Below are 20,003 nucleotides of genomic sequence, written 5' to 3'. Positions count from 1 at the left end.
AACCTACTGTACACATTTCTTTCCAATTCCAGCATCAGTGATTTCATGGTGTAGCTTATAATCAGCCATGTAGTAATACTTTTGCTACAAAAGGTAGGAAATGCTACATATCAGAGCTTTTTTCTTCTCTTCATAGAGGCAGCTTATTAGCATTTCACTGGTAAATATGATATCATAAGCATATCAATGGTCTTTAAGCTGACCTGTAAATTCATTGCAATTTCAATCAAAACTCCAACAAATTTTTAGAAACTTGATCATTTGATTCTAAAATTTATATGTGTGTGGGGATGGGCAGGGACAGAATAGCCTAAAGAAGAATAACATATCTTACAACCACAAGATTAGAAAAACGTGATCATTTCAAGTGCCACAAATGATATAGATCAGTGGTACCTCGCGTGTACTACTGAATACAAATGATATAAATTTGGTACAACTACTTTGAAAAATAATTTGGCATAATCTTATAAAGTTGAACACTGGCTTAGCTCTAGCATGTAACAATTCAATCCCTGGCTATTTCCCCAGAGAAACTCTTACAAAATGCATCAGGAAACATATACAAATTTATTCCTAGAAATAGTGCATCTATTATAAAAATAAAAGAAAAAGAAAAGCACTTAAAATATCCATCAGTAGGAGAATGAGTAAGTAAACTGAGGTATATTTAAACAGTTTAATATTATATGAAAGAGAAAACAAATTAATAATAGGTACATGCCACATGCACACATATTAGATATAGAACCCTAAATGATAAGCAAATTACAACAGGCAATGTGTGAACATTTTTAAAACTTAAAAACAAAACTATGTATTGTTTAGAAATAACTATATATGTAAAATAGTTTTAAAAGTAAAGTTAAACTCTAAATTCACAGCAATCATGTTTTGGTGTGGGAGGAGGGAAGAGCTAGACATGGAGGTAGGCAGAGTAGTATTGTAATGTTCTAGTTCTTATATCAGGCCAAGGCTTCACAGGTACTCACTTCATTATTAAGCTTTAAAATATATAAATTTGTATGTCTCAAATATTACATTAAAATTGTTTACATGATATTTTGAAATTAAAGACATTAGGTAGTTCACAGAGGTATTAGGAGAATTAGAACTAGAACTGCCACCTACACAGTGAGGGAAAAACACTCATAATCAAACCATAGAACTGGTTTGATGGCCATGGTGTGTTGGTAAAACAGTTCTTAGATGGGGAGAGGAGAGAAGAAGCCTTAATATTTGTAGCATGTCAACTTCCATGGCTGATTTCAATTACCAATAAGTTACTAACTCTAAACTAGGAAGACATGCTGACAATTAGCATTCAGGAGCTATAACAAGCTGGATCCAGCACACTGCAAGTGTCTAGCTGTACATCTTGTACCATCAGTCTCACAGGCCCTCAACTGCTAATACCCTATAAACTCAATCTTGCTGTAGCTTCTACTACTAGCAGAGAGCATTCACCACAGTTCCTGCTTATTTGAGTGACTAGCCCAAGTCAATAGCAGCTACAGCTGACTAGCAGAGCTGCGGTACATATGCATGGCATTGCTGCAAAGGAGGCTGGGAAAAATGCATCCAGCATTTTCTTCTCCACCATATGACTTCTCCACTACATTCCCATATACACAGGAAGAGAACTCTGGTTCTAGGAATCACAAATGTCCACTGTACTTATCTTCCATGTATTATTATCAGTCAAGATTTTGTCAAGCTCTATTTCTTATAGTTTGTACAATAAAGTAGGTTTTTAAAATTTCTTGGAATTTTCCAAATAGACATAATAATGCTGAATATGTGTGTGTGGGTAGGTGTATATATATACCTACACACACATACACTCTCCTATCCTAAGATTTTAAATATGTCCCCAAGTGGGATCTACCCACTATTACCTCATTGAGAAGCACATCTCTAAAAACTAATAGTCTAGCAGGAAAAGCAACCTCCCCACCTTACCAAGCTGAGATGGCTGTCCCTTCATCACAAGTACTTCTGACATAATATTTGTTTCACTATATGAACACTGTAAGTTTCTTGATCTCTCATTAGGTTATGTGCTCCAACAAGGCAGGGGCTGTCTTGTTGATTTGCTGCATCCCTTGAACTTCGCACAAATATGGATTTGAAACTGCTTGACAAATACAGTATTTCCTTTGTCTTTACAATAATTTACTTAATTTACCTCTAGATCTATAAAGTGTGATAGAATCACTTGTGGATCTTAACTGAGAAAACTGAGAGCAGATGGTAATGAACTCTGCCAGAGGTCATTCAGCTACTAAGAGGAAGAATTAGGATTTAGATTTGATCTTACACCAAAGTCTGATGTCCTTCTATTACACATTCTAAAATATGACAAAATTTGTTACATAGCAAAAGCATATATAGGTATAAAGGGCAATTGAAATATTGATGCTTAAAAATTAATTCTGCCCAAAAGAGGTCAAGAAAATTAGGAGAGAAGTAGCATATGAATGGGGATTTGCAGAATAAATAGCAGTTTGCCTGGCAGCAAAGAGAAATTTTAAGAAAGTTACAGTTCCTTCATCTCTGCAGTAAAAAAAGAGAGCAGTAATCATATTTATTTTCAGTGTTTTTCTGAAGGCCACATAGATAATGCATATAAATTGCTTAACACAGGATCTAGCAGAGTCGATTTTCAGTAAAGAGGGGGAGGGGAAGGGGAGAAAAAGAAGAATTTGCTGGAAATCAGGGTTTTTCTAGAGAAGTTAGAAGCTTGCACAATCAGAGAAAGACAATTATCATATGGTTTCACTCATATGTGGAATATAGAAATAGTGAAAGGACCATAAGGAAAAGAGGGGAAACTGAGTGCCGATAAATGAGAGAGGAAGATAAACCATGAGAGACTCCTAACTCTGGGAAACAAAAAAAGGGTTGCAGGGCAAGGTGGGAGAGGGGATAGGATAACTGGGTGATGGACATGATGCAATGAGCACTAGGTGTTATACTATATGTTGGCAAATTCAATTAAAAGACAACAGATAGGACCTATGTATTGATAAAGGATTACCTAATAATAAATTAGTTTTCAGTTATAGAATCATTAATTCATCACTTGCTAAAAGGCTCATTTTTTGAAAGACTCTTGAAAACGTGTCATTAGAGTCATATAAAATGTAAAATGTAGACACTACTTCAAAAATAAAACTTTAGGAGAAAATAAAAAATGAGAATAAAAATTATTAAAAAAAAAGAAGCCTGCACAAAAAAAGATCAAGAGAAAATTAAGTCAAATTCACTGAAGATGCTGAAAAAAAAAAAAAAAGCAGCTTTGCAAAGGTAGTCCTTCATCCCTATCTCAAATTTCTCAAGTGATATTCACATACAGTGAGAGTGTAAATGTAAAAAAAAAATTAGTCACAGTAAAAAGAAAAACATTCTGAATCATAAATATGGTAATACCTTTACTAGAAGATCTAAAAGTTTCTACTCCTTAGAAATTTTAAAAACAGGGTATTATAAAAGCCTATTGAGAAACAGACATAGTCTTGAATAGGTTCTCCCAAACTTGAGATCCCCTGTAAAAAGCATCAATTTATACATCAAAGTACAGCACAGAACATAATTTCTCTTATTCAATCATTCAGAGCAATTACAGCAAATGAAATATGAGGAAAACACTGTGGGACTTCCAGTCAAAAGTAACCCTTCTGCTAGTGTACCATTTGCCTATTTCCACACCTTTATTCTTCACCTCTTTTGCATTTTGTTCTCTAGGAAAATTAAAAAAAAAAAAAAAAAAGTAAGGTGAACAGTTTGTTTTTCAATTATCAAGAGTATTTGTTTAATATATATTGTTTTGTACAGTTGTTTTTAAACCCCACAGAAGTTCTATTAATATTTGCCAATAAACACTTATAAATAAAGCATAGTAGAATCAATATTTCAGAGTAATCCATTATTCTGAAAAATAAAAGTGCATGTTTAATTTTAATAGCCCACCAGAAGGAACACTGACAAACTGTATTATTTACCACAGAATAAATTAACATACATAAAACATGATATAATTTTATTTAAATTAAAACTTTTTTCAATTATTTTTCTTTTCAAAAACATCTAATTTTCTAGACTGATGGTGAAAGGGCATTCACTTTGAATTTTAAGGCAGTGAAGCCATCTTGTGGTTGATATTGGTACTGCTAAAGCTTTGAGCCAGTCCTTTCCATTTGTAAAATTAGGTCTTTAATCAGTTTGATGTTTAAAAAAACATACACAACCTCTCATTTTTAAACCTTAGAAGGGAAAAATAAATACAGATCTGAAAGCCTTTGCTTTTTAGGGTTCCACAGCAATGAATAAGGTCATCACATAGCTGGACTGGTAAAGTATTTTTACATTAACCTATATTTTATAATTCTATACTTTGGTTCAGAGGCTTAAGCTATGGAAATGACTACTGCAACATATTAAACTTAAAAAAAATATGAAAAATACTAAACAGTATTGTAGAAAGAATAGTTTTACTTTTTTGTCATGACTTTGTTCCATGATTTTTTGCTTAAAAGCCATGAGGTTCCAAGACCTTGTAATACCTAAGATATGTAAAGCCTGTCTTGAAACACTCAGAAAAGAAGTTGAAAAAGATGGTTTGTTTCCCCACCACACTTCCTTCCACTCTCACAATCTTTATAGTCTAAAACTCAAACTTCCTCCTGCCTGTGGGAAGACCTGGCTTAGGCGTGGAAGCCTGGAGAAAACAATCTTCTTCCCCCTCAGCATTTCTTTTTTCTTTTATTTTTTTTTAAGTACCTGAGAGTGGGGGTTGAACTCACGATCCTGAGACCAAGACCTGCACTGAGATCAAGAGTCGGATGCTCAAATAACTGAAACCCAGGTACCACATTCCCCTTTAGCATTTTAAAAATTTATCTGAAACCTTTCTTTGCATTAAGGTCATGGGCAACCTTAGGGAGAAAATACAGGAACTGCAAAATAATGCTAAGAGAATGAAAGGAAAGAGAAAAGAACCTGAACGAAACTACTATATTCATTAACTATTAAGTTACTTGCATTTTTTGCTATTCTACTTTCTCCCAAATTAACAATGATAACTAAAAGCAATTACTAAGACTTCAGTCTCAAACTCCAGATGACAGTGCCTTTCTGAAGGCTCCAGATTTGTCTTAGAACAAAAAAGATGTAAATTCAATGTATCCAGGATTGACTGTCTTCTAACTACAGACCTACAATCTTTCTTACCTGACAGATCAAATTGGCTCTCCATTCTTCGTTTCCACTCTCAAATTCCCAAATGCTAAAAATGGTATTATCCAAGACTTAGTAAATATAATAATAATGATACACACCATGTGAGCATTTACTTTTGGTCTCTCTCAGAACTCTCCATACAACTTTAATCTACTTCCAAGGAGGATTACTGCTTTGATGTTAGTGACTTTTCCTGTAAAGAAGCTGCATTCATCAGAACTATCCAAGATTGCTGCCGAATCTGGGTTCTATAATCCAGAAGGTTGCTAAGTATGCTTCCCAGAACACCAGAATCAACATCCCATGGAAACTTGTCTAAAATAGAAATTTTTGGACTCTGTCTCAGTTCAGTGGAATCAGAAACTGGGGAAGTCAGGGGGTACTGGGGGAGGGGCTGGCAATCTGTGTTTTATTCAAGCTTCATGGTGATTCTGATGTATAGTGAAGTCTGAGAACTACTACCACAACTGAAGAAAGAGAGGTACAGAAACTGGAAAAAACTCTGAGAACAATGAAGCTGAATGAAAAGTTTGAGACAGAATAAACAAAGGAATCAAGATAACTAGCTTTCGCAAAAAGAAACCTGTGGCAATGACATTTACAAGTCTACAAGTATATGATGAATTATTCCCAAGGGAAAGTAAACAGATGCTCACCATTTCCCCTAAGGGAAGATAAAGAAGACATTATGAACTTTAAGTGGTTGCATAAGAAATTTAGATTACAATATACTTAAAGTCTGCTGACACAAAGTGTTTTCAAACATTAAAATGAACTGATGAGGAGTTTATAGAACCTCTGTTCTGAGTATCTGTCTCAAAAACAAGAATAGATTAGAAATTTTCTTATGGTTTTTTCCAACTAAATAATTACCATCATTTATATAAACATTAATATTTAGAAAATGTAATTAACGTTGTTACATTATAGACCTTTTACAATTATCTAAAATTTAATATATCTAATAACTATTTTAAATAGCGGTGTGTTAAAATGGTAAGAGTATCCAATCACAAAACATACACATTGAAAGTATGTATTTAAATTACATATAATGATGTTCTTTAATACTTCATAAAGTGACTAATAGCACATAAATTTCTTGGCTGACACAATTTACATGTATCTTCAAATAAAAAGAAATTGAAATAAATAAGAAGTAAGTCTGAGTAGTTGGTATATAAAAATTCTATCCCTGGATTTTAAAAAGATCACTGAAAAAATTGATAATATGAAAATATATATTTGAAATTATCTAATATATATGGCATATAAATTCACATATTACCATATTATATATAGTACACACTAACATATATATGTGGTCCAAAATGAAAGCAATAACCAAATCCACAGCTTTGATATATTGGTCCTAATATCCTCTCACAATCTTACAATTTTATTTAAAAAAGTTCATGAAATAAACATGGAAATAGGTAACTAAAATTAAAAGGTACGAAAAGGTACTACTATCCTGTACTCCAGCAATATCTGGTAAGTCTCACATGTAAGTGTGCCATAATTATTAATTCCTTAAACCAACATTTTTTTAAATGTTGAAAAGTCACCAAAGTTTAAAAGTTCAAGTCAATAATTTTCCATTTGTATAGAAAGTTACTATAAGGATAACTATGACCTATTCACTTCTAAATATTTTGCAGTTGCAATCTTTATTGACAAAAAATAATTCTAGTCAGTTAGTAAATGTTCATATTTATTGTAGTTAGCATAATTTAGGAAGTTAATGTTTTTCTTTACCTTTTCTACCTTTCCACCATTGATGTCACTGGGGAGGAATTTCTTGCCAATTGTTCTTAAGTCTGTCTAAAATAAAAATATTATTATTAAAATATAGAGAAAAATAAATCTAAATCTAATCTTACTCATAAACAAAAGATGAAATTACTTAAGGTTTGTAGAATTTAAATCAGTATCTTTTAGCTGATTGTGAGATCTGTACGTATAATCAATTTTTTCAAGTAACATAGTCCCATACATATGTTGTTTAAAGTACACTGGTAAGTTGAATAGTAATGTTAAAGGCCTTGATTCTGGTGATATTCCTTTCGATAACTTACTAAATCTTCTTTATTAAAACCTAATGCTTGATTTTATATAAACTGTAGTCTTACTAAAAATATTAATGCTTCAATCCCAAACCAAATGACTCATTTTAAATAAAGAAAAAAAATTTGATAACTGAATCCTACATAACATTCATATGAAGAGCCATGAAAACACATTATTCTATTGATTGTGATACCCATAACAAAGCTACATATACATACAAATATCCTAGAGAACAATACATTGCAACAGCAAGAATAGAAAGACTTTATTGTAGTAAAAATTAATATTATTTGCTTAAACAAATTACATAAATCAAAGTTAGTGAACAAATGATTAACTATATGAAAGTGTAGAAGAACATATTTCTCAGCAAACCAAAGGAAAACATAAGGACTAACACAAAGTTACAGCATTTCTGATGCAAAAATAAAATTTCAACTATACAGTTTACAAAAAAGCAGAACTTTTAAGGAAATTGTCCTCTTTAAGGAGGTAAAAACAAAAAGGAACAATAAGAAAATCACTCACAGGAAAATTATCATTACTCATGAAGAAGGCCTAATTATTTAAGCCAAAAAATTATCTTGATGACTGAGAGTGTAAGGTTAGATAACTAAATTTATATTGTTCTGTTATTCCTTAAAATATAATAACAGTAGCTCTTCATCTCCTCAAGAGCAAAATAAAAGAAAATAGGCTTAGAGTGCATTTAATCACATAGAGTGTAAGACAGAAATTCATGTTAGACTTAAGGGGAAAACACCAGATGATTAAAATTACTGTGACATAAAATGAAGACATAAAGTAGGATAGTCTGCTTTGATCACCTACAATAATAGAATGTCCTCTAACATGAAATTATCAGTATGTGGTCAGCTTAAGAAATGAGCATATAAATTATATAATTCCCACAGATCTTTCCAGTCTTTTACTACCATGATTTATATTTTACTTCTCAATGGAATGCAAGGGTTACTCCTAAGCTAAAACTCACCAAATAGAACTGCCAGACAAACTAAGCCCCAAATCCAAACAGTTGTCTAACAATGTATTAGTTTTATTGTCTTTGCAGCCTCCATCCAATAACAGAGTGAAAGAATTATAAAGCATACCTCTAGTTGCATGTAGACTTTTCACTTTGAAAATACTGAGTAACAGGGAAAAAAATTTTTTTTATATTAACTTTCCCTATATTGTTTGTTTTAATCCTAATGTTAATATGCATAAAGCACTTAGTACAACGAACTGCAGAGTAAGCACTTGATGAATGTTAGCTATCATGTTTATTTTAAAAGTGAATTTAAGGCACACATATTTTGTTACCATCTGAACATGAATAATCATCAACTTAGTAATACAACTAACAGTTCATAAAAATACAGGCATTGGTTTGAAATCACTCAAAGGCTAAAATATTTAAATATGTATGAGAAACAGAATAGATACAAATTTTATGATATACTATGGTCCCTCGTTTCTGGTTTCTAGCAATAATTATGAAATTTAACTTAAACTAAAATGAGGCATTGATGTAAGTAGGAATAAGCACTACACTAAAATCATAAACTTTGCATCATTACAAACTGCAGTTAACTAATAGAACCATGGACGCTGCTACAAATTCTCTAAATCCAGCTAATTCATTCCTCTACAAAATGGAAAAAATATCACCAATCCTATCTCATAAAGTTGTTATCAGGCTAAAAGGAGACAATATATTCAAAGTTTACATAACTTTTAAAGTGCTATATGCACATATAATGAATATTATTTTATTATTCTTTTAGCAAGATTACCCACCAGATCTTTAAATGTCTTACAATCAAAGTCAATTTATAAGTACTGAAAAGGCAATTTTATGATTCAGATGTTATTATATCGGGATTATCAGTAAAACTGGGTCCAAAAATACATTTATATTGGACATAAAAAATTACACAGGAGGAATATTTAATGTATAAATACACACACATGTGTGCATACATACAAAAGATTCCTATTTGTTCAAGTAAGTTCAATGGAGTCTCTATTTGGCAAATCATTTTATATCAAACAGAATCTTAAAAGGAATTTAAAAAAATCTGTTTTTACATGTTTACTAATACATAGTAGTCAGCAATTTAAGACTGAGCTATTATTTAGTTTACTTCTGAATAATTCAGGTATTTGAACCCAAAACTGCATGCTGGATTTCAATGTCATTTTTTAATATTCTTATTCCCCACTTAACCAGAGTAAAAAATTAAGAACTCTTCTTTGCAACATAAAAGTCTATTCAGAAATGAGTTAGACAGCAGCTCTGAGGCTGCTCTTTTTAGTAGGGCCTGCTTTTATTAGGTTGGCCCTAGGCTGGCATCTGGGAACTTTGTACTCGAACTATTTCCTAACTGGAAATGTGGTTCACTAACAAGACTATTTGAATAAACAATGTAATTTATGGTGAACACCTACTTTCTGGGGGAGGAGTCTTAAAATTGTTTCATCTAGGTGGAGAGTACCTTCATAAGCAGACCAATAATTGCCTTGGGTGCTAATCTCTAGTGGATTTCTCTGGGGAGAAACACTGTACAGTTACCGTTGCTGTTTGAAGGTTCACATTATGCCATTATGCCATGCTTTTACAAGAGACCTGCACAAGTTTTTGCTAACTGAAAGAAATTTGAAGATTTTCATTTTATAGGAAAAGGAAAAAGGCAAAAATAGTATTCAGTGTTTGTGTCACAATGAGCTTTTATAGAAACAGAATGCATCCCAAACAGTGAGAGGGGCACTGCCAAGCTTCCTCCCCAGGAACTAGCCTCAGCATCTCAGCATCAAACTATAATAGCTTTGAACTGTGTTGTGCACATCTGTGCTTTCTCTTGATTTATTTTGTGCATACTTTAGCAAGATATGCCCTAAGGTATCCAAAAATCTGAAGAGAGGTTACGTTTTGGGTCTGGGAATGCTCTAAAATCTTTCCATGTAAATTAATGGTAATTACTTCTTCACTTTATACCCTTTTGGCTTACAAAAGGTTTCACAGGAATGCCTTACCCTTCCTCCTTTCCTCCCTCCCTCCCTTCCTTGCTTCCTTCCTTCCTTTCTTTTTGAGGGAGAGAGAGAGCACGTGTATGTGAGCTGGAGGGCTAGGGGTAGAGGGATAGAGGGAGAGGCAGAAAGAATCTTAGGCAGGCTCCATGCCCAGAGCTGAAATGAAGAGTTGGTTGTTCAACCAACTGAGACACCCAGGTGCCCCAGGAATGCTCTACTTTTGGATAACAGGGAAAACTTGTACATATATTATTGCTTTTCATTGCTGGACAAAGGGAACAAGTTCAGTGTGTCCTGCACGGGACATGGGGGACACAAGAAAGCTTATGCATACAGTATTCTCCCAATATGTAATAAGTTATATATAATAAGAACCAATAATACAAGTCTTTTTCAACTAGCGACTATTACTCCCTAATCACTCAACACTTAAAAAAAAAAAAAAAACCTTCAACAAAAGTACTACAAATATGTGACTTTATTTAAAGGTGATAAGCTTGAAAAGTAGTGTAGACTTCATCCTAATTAAAAATATTTATTTTTCCTATCATATGACCTGATAGCTTGAGTATTCATCCATATATTTCAGGGAAAACTATAAAGACAAATAATTCATAAAATAATGGTCATCATGTACCCCTTACATGTACCCCTTACATATATACAACAAATACTTCATCTTATTTTATTTAAAGTTTCACACCCAAATTACACATAGCTCATTGCTATTTACCGAAGTATATAAATAAGAAAAATAAAAAGAGCAAAAGATTGTCATAAAATCTTTTCCTCATCATCTTTAGAATTTTTTTAAATGAATAGCATTCTTTAAATACTTTTCAAAAGTAGAATTCAATTATTAGAGTGCAAGTCAAAAAAAGTTAAAGTATATAGGAAATATTTGCATTTGTAGTCATAGACAACATGCATAATTTCTAAAACTTACTTTAAAAAATTGGATAGTCTTTTACTAAAAACCTACATCCTTAGTTCAGAAACAAAAAATGATCTTGTTAGTTTTACTGAATAAAATTCAAAGAAGCTGAAAAAAATGACAATGTGAAACAAATTTTATCTGTTTAAATCCATTTAATTGTGTACAAATTAAAGTAATTTAATTGTGTACAAATTAAAATAATTTTTATTTTTTATTATTTTTATTATTTTTAAAGATTTTATTTATTTATTCATGAGAGACACAGAGAGAGAGAGAGGCAGAGACACAGGCAGAGGGAGAAGTAGGCTCCCTGCCAGGAGCTCAATGCGGGACTCGATCCTGGGTCTCCAGGATCCCACCCTGGGTGGAAGGTGGCGCTAAACAGCTGAGCCACCCAGGGATCCCCCCTTAAAGTAATTTTTAAAGAAAAAGTTATACACAGTTATATTTTATTTTTAAATGTTCTTATCAGTTGCTACCATTTAATGCTTCATGTTATACCTATTTTGCAGTGATATGATGGATCTGTCATATGATTATCTGTCAAGAGAATAAGTAATTCTCTTATGAATTTTGTTGACTATCATAATGTATAAATTTAATAGATTAAATTATAAATTTAATAGATTGTTATTATAAAGATCATATGAAAAAATACCCACTGGGGTAACTACAAGGTTGAAAAAAAGAATATTCAAATAAATAAATAAATAAATGAATAAATAAAGAAAGAAAGAAAGAAATTTTTTTTAAAAAAGAAAAAATAATATTCATTTACTTATGCCCAAATGTCAAACAATTTTAATAACTCTTCAAAAAAATCCAAAAACCAATCCCAATTATGGAAAAGATACAGCTATAGAGATAAATGGAGGGAGAGAGATTGAAAAGAAATATATATATAACATAACTGTAATTATGGATGGCTTTAATTTTTTGTTTTTTAAAATGTTCTACAATATACATTACTTTTATCAACAGTAAATGTTAGTTTGAAACAACAGAATTGTCAAAAAGCTATAACCTAGCTAGAGTTCCTATGTTAATGATTTGTTTTGATAAATATGATTAGTATTTTCTGCTATCTACTGTAAATGTTATAAAATTCCATAACTGATCAATGGGGGGAAATGGGAATTTTAATTCCGTATTTTCCTTTTTCATTGCATTCTGTATAATAGATCTTATAAGAAACATGTATTTCTAAAAATTGGGCTGATATGAGGTCACCAAGTTCAACAAACATCACTGCAACTTAACTATATACTATAAAAACAAAAGATGTTCTCCATATTACTTATCTTAAAATCCAGTTAATTCTATAAGACGTTTTTCATGAAAGCTTCTAGGTTTAAAATGTTTATAAGTTAATAAACAAAACCTACATTGAGAGCAATCAGGATGATGTCATTTATATTGACTTTGTCAGGAGAACTTGTGCAAGCTTCAATGCCTTCATCTGAAAGATACCTGTTAAAATAAAATAAATGGTTTAATATTTTCTAAAATCAAAATTAACCAAAATTATATTCTTAAGTCAACATGCAATTTTATTCTGTACTATAGAATTCTACTACTACAAATACTAAAGAAAAAGCCCTGGATATTCCTTATTTACTATCTGTGATAGAACATAATAGGAAATGCATATTTTCCCTCTTTTGTATTCTTAAAGAGATATTGTGTCAATAAAATTGTCAGTATGCTTTCTAAGAAAAGCTGTTTAAATATCAAGATGCCTCTTAATGAATGTATGAGCTACTCTTACTATTATACAAATATAATATCTGACTGAAATATTTGTTAATACAGAAGTTCTTAGAGACTTGAGATGTGCTATAAAAACAGAACTAAAAACAACATAGATTTAAACTTAATCCCTGACAACTTCCTCTGTCTGCTACTTTCTCATATTATCTTCTCAAGTCCCCTTTTTTAGACATAACATTCCTGAGAATGTGTTAGTAAATGTTACAGACTTAAAGTGGCATGAAGATAGGCACTTTGTATCTTTTACTTTCCCTGTTCTCTCTTCAGTTTTTTCACTCATTCTCTTAACTTTTGATCTTTTATCTAGTCTAAACCAATCACACATCTGTTGCAGACACTAATTAATTCAAGAGTAAAAAGATTATTGAATCTAGATGGAGAATCATCTCTACCCATTCATTCATACCCAATGCAGGCATTTTAAAATTATTTGATAAATTCTAGAATTCAGGTGTCCCCCCCCCATCCCCGCAAAGTCTACCTGTTCAAATGCCCATTAACATCCCACATCTTTTATTTTTATATTTTTAACATTTTATTTTTAAATAATTTCTATACCCAATATGGAGCTCGAACTCATGGCCCCGAGATCAACAATCACACACTCTACTGACTGAGCCAGTCGGGCACCCACATCTCACATCTTTCATAATCAGTATCAACTCCTTTAACCAAAGTGCTGGTGCCAGCACTGCCGCTGCAGACATTTTCCCTCAAAAAGGATACAGGAGTGTTAGTCAGAACTAACTAACTCAAGCTCATTCCTGATGGCCAGCAATTCCACCATCCATCCCCAATATGACTGATTCTAAAACACTTGTCAATGCAAACTCTACCTGGAGACAGCAACCAAAGAGCATGTGCCTTACAAAACACAGAATGAATAATCTCTCAAAAGCTAAAGGGCAGGTGAAAAAGAAAAGTAAATTGAAGAATGCAAGAAAAATAAGAGATTAAAGGTGATAAGCCTAAGAACAAGATCAAGGAGATAAAAGTCAAGAAAGTATACAAATGAAAGCAAGAATAAGTTTCAGATCATGGCAGTGCTAATCAACAGGGATGAATGAAGTCAAGTAATTAACTGGGTTACAGAGAAAAAGCAGAAGTGTTAAGTACGTAGATGAGTCAGTAAGAATGAATGGAAGGGAGACAGTAATAACAGTACATAAATGACGGGGGGAATACAAATGTCTACAGTCAGCATAGACAGCTAAAACACTGCTTTAATTCAAAATGGCTGTTAATTTCCTTATTATGCTGTTAAATTTTCATTGTTCTTTGCCACTGACTATATGTCATTAATCATCTTAGAAATTCAGTTCTAGAAATATTAAGTCCCTATTTGTGTGAAAAGTATTATATGAGTCAGTAATAGGATTAGTAAAATGATGAAAATTAAACACCTGCCTTCAAGGAGTTCACTGCCTCTGCAGCACAACACAATAAATACATAAATAGTTAGCACGCAAGGCCAAAATAATTATAAATAAAACGTTACAGGGCCTCAAAGTGGCTATGGGATGGGAAAGAGTGCAAAAAAGGGAACAGTATGAGCAACAACGTAAAAGTAAAAAGGGTAAAGTACATTCTAGATGTAATAACCTGGAATATTCTGGGTGGAAAATGGGGAAGAAATGAGGGATGAGCACAAATTGAGACTGATTATAGGAAACAACAGTACACACAGAGATATGGGTGATATCTTAAATGCTGATTGAATAATTACAAAAACACAGCTTTCAAAATTCCTACACAATGTGGCAATAGTATGCAATGACTAATAAAATTCTTTGTTATTCTAGACAGGTGAGTCTTTAGAATTTAAAAGATCAGAGGAAGTGAGATGAATTGGAATAAATCTTTAAAATAATCAAAATTTACCCCTTCAATTCTACAGATGAGGAAAACAAGGCCCAAAGATATGATAACAGAACTTCCCAAAAATACAAACTTAAGTGATACAAAGTTAAAACAAGAATGCCTCCTGATTCTTAGTTCATCAGTCTTTTCATTACAACACATCATTTTTAATTATCAACTATAATGGCTACTGTTAGAAATACGATCTTCTCACAAACATAAGCCAGTATCTGTACAAAACAATTTCCTGATCCACTAGACAATTTTGCCAACACACACAAAAAGGGGACAACTAGGCAAACTCAATCAGTGAGCTCCAAAATACATTTAAGAAGAATAAGCCTAGGGGTGTCTGAGGGGTACACATGGTTAAGCTTCTGACTCTTGTTTCAGCTTAGGTCCTGATTTCAGAGTCATGAGATTGAGCCCAACATTCAGCTCTGTGCTCAACACAAAGTCTACTTAAGATTCTTTCCCCTTCCTCCTCTGCCCCTTGCCCACAAGTACACTCTCTCTCAAATGAATAAGTATATCTTTTTAAAAAGTCTAGTTTCATAGTAAAAGATCAGAGAACTAATACAATAATTAGAGATTCAAAAATCATAATAACAATAAAAATACCTATCCCTACATAATATAAAAAGGGAAAGTCTAACAAAAATTGTAAAGATAGAAGCCATAAAAAGGTGAAAATCTGACTTTATACATGTGTAAGTCAAATATGTGATATCTTTCAAAAAATGCCTGTAAAAGACCTCTTGAATACAACAAATTCCAAAATGTGGCTCAGTCTTAATTTCCACATCCTACAGGTCTCCATTACTCACCCTTCATATTTTGAAAAATCAAAGGATTTGAGCCTTACAGCTATACTCCTATCAAGGAACAGGAGACCCATTCACAGCCTTCCTTAGTAACATCTTGGCGATCTGTCTGTACCATTTTCACTGAAGGACTGAACCTAAATTAACTGTAACTTGGGATTTGCAAATTAATATTTTTGTTTTTGTAAATATTTAAAATTCCAACACTATCAATGAATAAAACAAGTAAAAAGGAATAAAACAAAGAATAAAAGTCAAATTCCCAAATTGGCTTCAAGATGCATCACAGTAATGCAGTAACTTAAACACAAAACACAAAATCCAGTAGCCTTAATGAAAGAAATTTGGGGAAAGAAAGGAATTGAGAAATTGGAGCAAGCATTCCAGATCTGATCACTGTACATATCCGTACTATGGACCTGGAGGAAAAAGATTATAATCGGTTCCCATGTACCATCTTTGAGCACGTAAAACTCAAAGGCATAGACCTTAAAGAAGAAACAAATCCCAGAGAGCTCTTGTTTACTAAAGTAGTAAAAGCACACATTTCTCCGTGCTAGTGGAGATTTTGGAACAGTATCATTAATAAGATCACTCATTACTATTCTGTACTAAAAATACATTGAAAGACATTTTATTGACAAGCAAGGCCCTAAGGGGCTAAATTTCTTCATGATACTCACAGAACAGACTAACACTTCTCACTAATTTTAACTTCAAATAATGCCATTTTATTTCATAGTTTAATAGGTGCTCAAATTTTTAAAAAATATTTTAGGAACTGCTTCCTTTTTTCATAAATAGAAGATATTAAAATCCATCTTACTCAGAGTCACTTAATTTGTGACTGAGCAAACTCTTTTCACTATGGAAATAAAAGGTCCAAAATTAATTATTCATCACCAATTTCACACTAAGCAATAAGTGACACAGCCTTATTGCTGATAAGGAGAGGGGATTTTCTATTACAGATAATAAATACATATTCAATGAGAAGGGTCACAGCCTAAGTGCTACTAGCAGAACCATCTTCAGTTCATGTTCCAAAGTCACTTAGGCATTTAAAAACAAACATGCCCAAAATATAGTTCAAGAGCCTCAACTAATAGAAAACTGTGATAAAACAAATATTATTATTTTAATCCCATTTATTTGACTGAGTGGATCACCATTACACCTCTTACTACCAGTAAGGGAAAAAACAGCCAATTTCCCTTTCATTCATTCCTCTGAAAGCAGGTAAAATCATTGAGTCTAACTTATTCGCTGGCTGTGATGGACACAGAATGAGGAGGCCCCAGACAAAGTGGAGACTCCATGCCCCATCCAAAGGGGGCAAATCAAATGGTCTCATGTGGTTTTTGTAGTCTTTGATCTATACGTGCTTATTTGCTACTCCATTGAGATTCTGGCCCAAGTATGTAATCTAAATGTCAAAATGGGAATTTTAACAAGTGAATTCCTGCTTAAACACAAAGAAAATAAAAATAACTAACTTCCAATTAATTACCCAAGGTCATGTGGGGAAAGAAGAGAATAAAACATGAGATAAAAAAAAAAAAAACCACTTATATTCAAAGGTATCTTTGGTCCTGTCAAATATGGAAGTTGACAACCTACTGCAAATTCTCTCTCTCTCTATATATATATTTTTTTTTTCAGTTAACTCTATACCCAACATAGAGTTTGAACTCCTAACCCCAAGATCAAAAGCACATGCTCTACCAACTTAGTCATCCAGGTGCCTCCCTAACACATTAAAAAATATTTTACAAAATTGCCTGAATAAAGCTCTCTCTATCCTCTCTACCTATCCTGTTTCCATCCCCACTGTTTAAGTGAATTGTAACATGCTTGCCAAAAAATTCTGTTTTTGCTATATTCTTATACCTCAGAGATATACTGAGATGATAACTTGCTAATTCCCTCCTTGAGGGCATGAGAAAATGACTTAAAGATTCCTGCTTATGAATAGAATTTGGGAAAACATAATGCAGGGCTACCTTGTTTTATTATACTTCACTGTAACTGTGCTTTGCAGATATTGCACTTTTTACAAATTGAAAGTTTGTGGCAACCCTGTGTCAGCAAGTCTATTGGTGTCGTTTTTCCAATAGCATTTGTGCACTTTGTGTGTCACACTTTGGTAATTCTCACAACATTTCAAACCTTTTCATCATTATCATATGTTATGGTAAGATCTGAGATCAATGATCTTTGATGTTACTACTGTAATTGTTTTGGGTGCCATGAACCACACGTATACAAGAAGGTGAACTTAATCCATAAATACGTGTATTCTAATGGCTTCACCAACCACTGCACTGCTCTCTCATCTCTCTTCCTGCTCCTTGGGCCTTCCTATGGTCTGAGATACAATATTGAAATCAAGCCAATTAATAGCCCTACGTTGGCCTCTAAAGTGTTCAAGTGAAAGGAAGAGTCATCCATTTCTCACTTTAAATCAAAAGCTAAACATTATTTAGTGAGGAAGGCATGTAGAAAGCTGAGACAGGCTGAAAGTTAGGCCACTGTACCAGTTAGCTAAGTTGTAAATGCACAGAAACGGTTGTTAAAGGAAAAAGTGCTATTCCAGTGAACAAATGATAAGAAAGTGACACAGCCTTATTGCTGATAAGGAGAAAGTTTTAATGTTTGGATAGAAGATCAAACCAGGCACAACAGTCCCTTAAGCCAAAGCCTAATCCAGAGCAAGGTCCAAACTCTCTTCAGTTCTATGAAGACTGAGAGAAGTGAGGAAGCTGCAGAATTAGTTTGAAGCTAGCAGAGGTTTAAGGTTTAAGGTTCATGAGGTTTAAGGAAAGAGGCCATCTCCGTAACATTAAAGTGCAAGGCAAAGCAGCAAGTACTGATGTAGAAGATGCAGCAAGATATCCAGAAGATCTAGCTAAAATCATTAATGAAGGTGGCTATACCAAACAATAGATTTTCAGTGTAGATGAAACCTTTTTCTATTGGAAGAAGATACCATCTAGAACTTCCATAGCTAGAGAGGAGAACTCAATGCCTGGCTTCAAAGGTTCAAGGGACAGGCTGACTCTCTTTTTACAAGCTAATGCAACTGGTGATTTTAAGTTGAAGCCAATGTTCATTTACCATTCTGAAAATCCTAGGGCCCTTAAGAATTACCCTAAGTCTACTGTGCCTGTGTTCTATAAGAAACAACAATAACAAAGCCTGGAGGACAGCACATCTGTTTACAACATGGTTTACTGAATATTTTCAGCCCAATGTTGAAACTTACTGCTCAGTAAAAAAGACTCCTTTCAAATTACCACTAATTGACAATGCACCTGGTCACCCAAGATCTTTGATGGAGATATACAACAAGATTAATGTTGTTTTCATGCCTGCTAACACAACATCCAGTCTGTATCCACTCTGCAGTCAAGGAATAATTTAGACTTTCAAGTCTGTTACTTAAGAAATAGATTTTGGAAAAATAAAGAAAAAGAAATACATTTTGTAAAGCTATAGCGGCCATAGATAGTGATTCCTCCGATGGATCTGGGCAAAGTAAATTGGAAGAACTTCTGGAAAGGATTCACCAATCTAGATGCCATTAAGGACATTCCTGATTCATGGAACAGGTCAAAATACCAACATTTACAGAAGTACGGAAGAAGCTGATTCCAACCCTCATGGATGACTTTGAGAGGTTCAAGACTTTAGTGAAAGAAGGAACTGCAGTTAGGGTAGAAATGGCAAGAAAATTAAAATTAAAAGTGGAGCCTGAAGATGGGACTGAACTGCTGCAATCTCATGATAAAACTTCAATAGATGAGGAGCTGATTCTGATGGATGAGCAAAGAAAGTGGTTTCCTGAGATGGAATCTGTTTCTGGTAAAGATACTGGGAAGATGATTGAAACAAAGGATTTAGAATATGGCATAAACTTAGTTGATAAAGCAGCAGCAGGTTTGGGAGGATTGATTCCAATTCTGAAAGAAGTTCTGCTGTGGGTAAAATGTTATCAAACAGCACCACATGCTACAGAGAAATTGTTGTTATAGAGGAAGTCAATTAATGAGGCAAATTTCATTGCTGTCTCATTTTATTTTTTTAAGATTTTATTTATTTCTTAGAGATACAGAGAAAGAGAGAGGCAGAGACACAGGCAGAGGGAGACGCAGGCTCCATGCAGGGAGCCCAACGTGGGACTCCATCCCAGATCTCCAGGATCCCGCCCTGGACCAAAGGTAGCGCTAAACCGCTGAGCCACCAGGGCTACCCGCTGTCTCATTTTT

General features: G+C 33.3%; 1 protein-coding gene across 12 annotated transcripts in view; it reads right to left on the bottom strand.

The window, feature by feature from the left end:
* The window catches only part of TDRD3 (tudor domain containing 3), a 163,140-nt gene that overhangs the window by 93,442 nt on the left and 49,695 nt on the right, over positions 1 to 20,003 (bottom strand). For 6 of the 12 annotated variants that reach the window (XM_025478113.3, XM_025478107.3, XM_025478110.3 and 3 more), the window contains exons 2-3: positions 12,667 to 12,751; positions 7,000 to 7,065 (exon numbers count right to left, since the gene is read on the bottom strand). Coding sequence is in view for 6 of the 12 variants with exons in the window: in XM_025478107.3 (XP_025333892.1) it covers positions 7,000 to 7,065; positions 12,667 to 12,751 (151 nt within the window). In the remaining 6 variants the exon portion in view is untranslated. The remainder of the gene's footprint in view (positions 1 to 6,999; positions 7,066 to 12,666; positions 12,752 to 20,003) is intronic. The other 6 variants (XM_035704424.2, XM_025478106.3, XM_025478109.3 and 3 more) reach the window with 2 other exon arrangements.

This window comes from Canis lupus, chromosome 22 (genome assembly GCF_003254725.2).
Source record: "Canis lupus dingo isolate Sandy chromosome 22, ASM325472v2, whole genome shotgun sequence".
Classification (NCBI taxonomy): Eukaryota; Metazoa; Chordata; class Mammalia; order Carnivora; family Canidae; genus Canis; species Canis lupus.
Note: the sequence above shows the minus strand (reverse complement) of the source record. Positions and strands in the feature narration are given on the sequence as shown.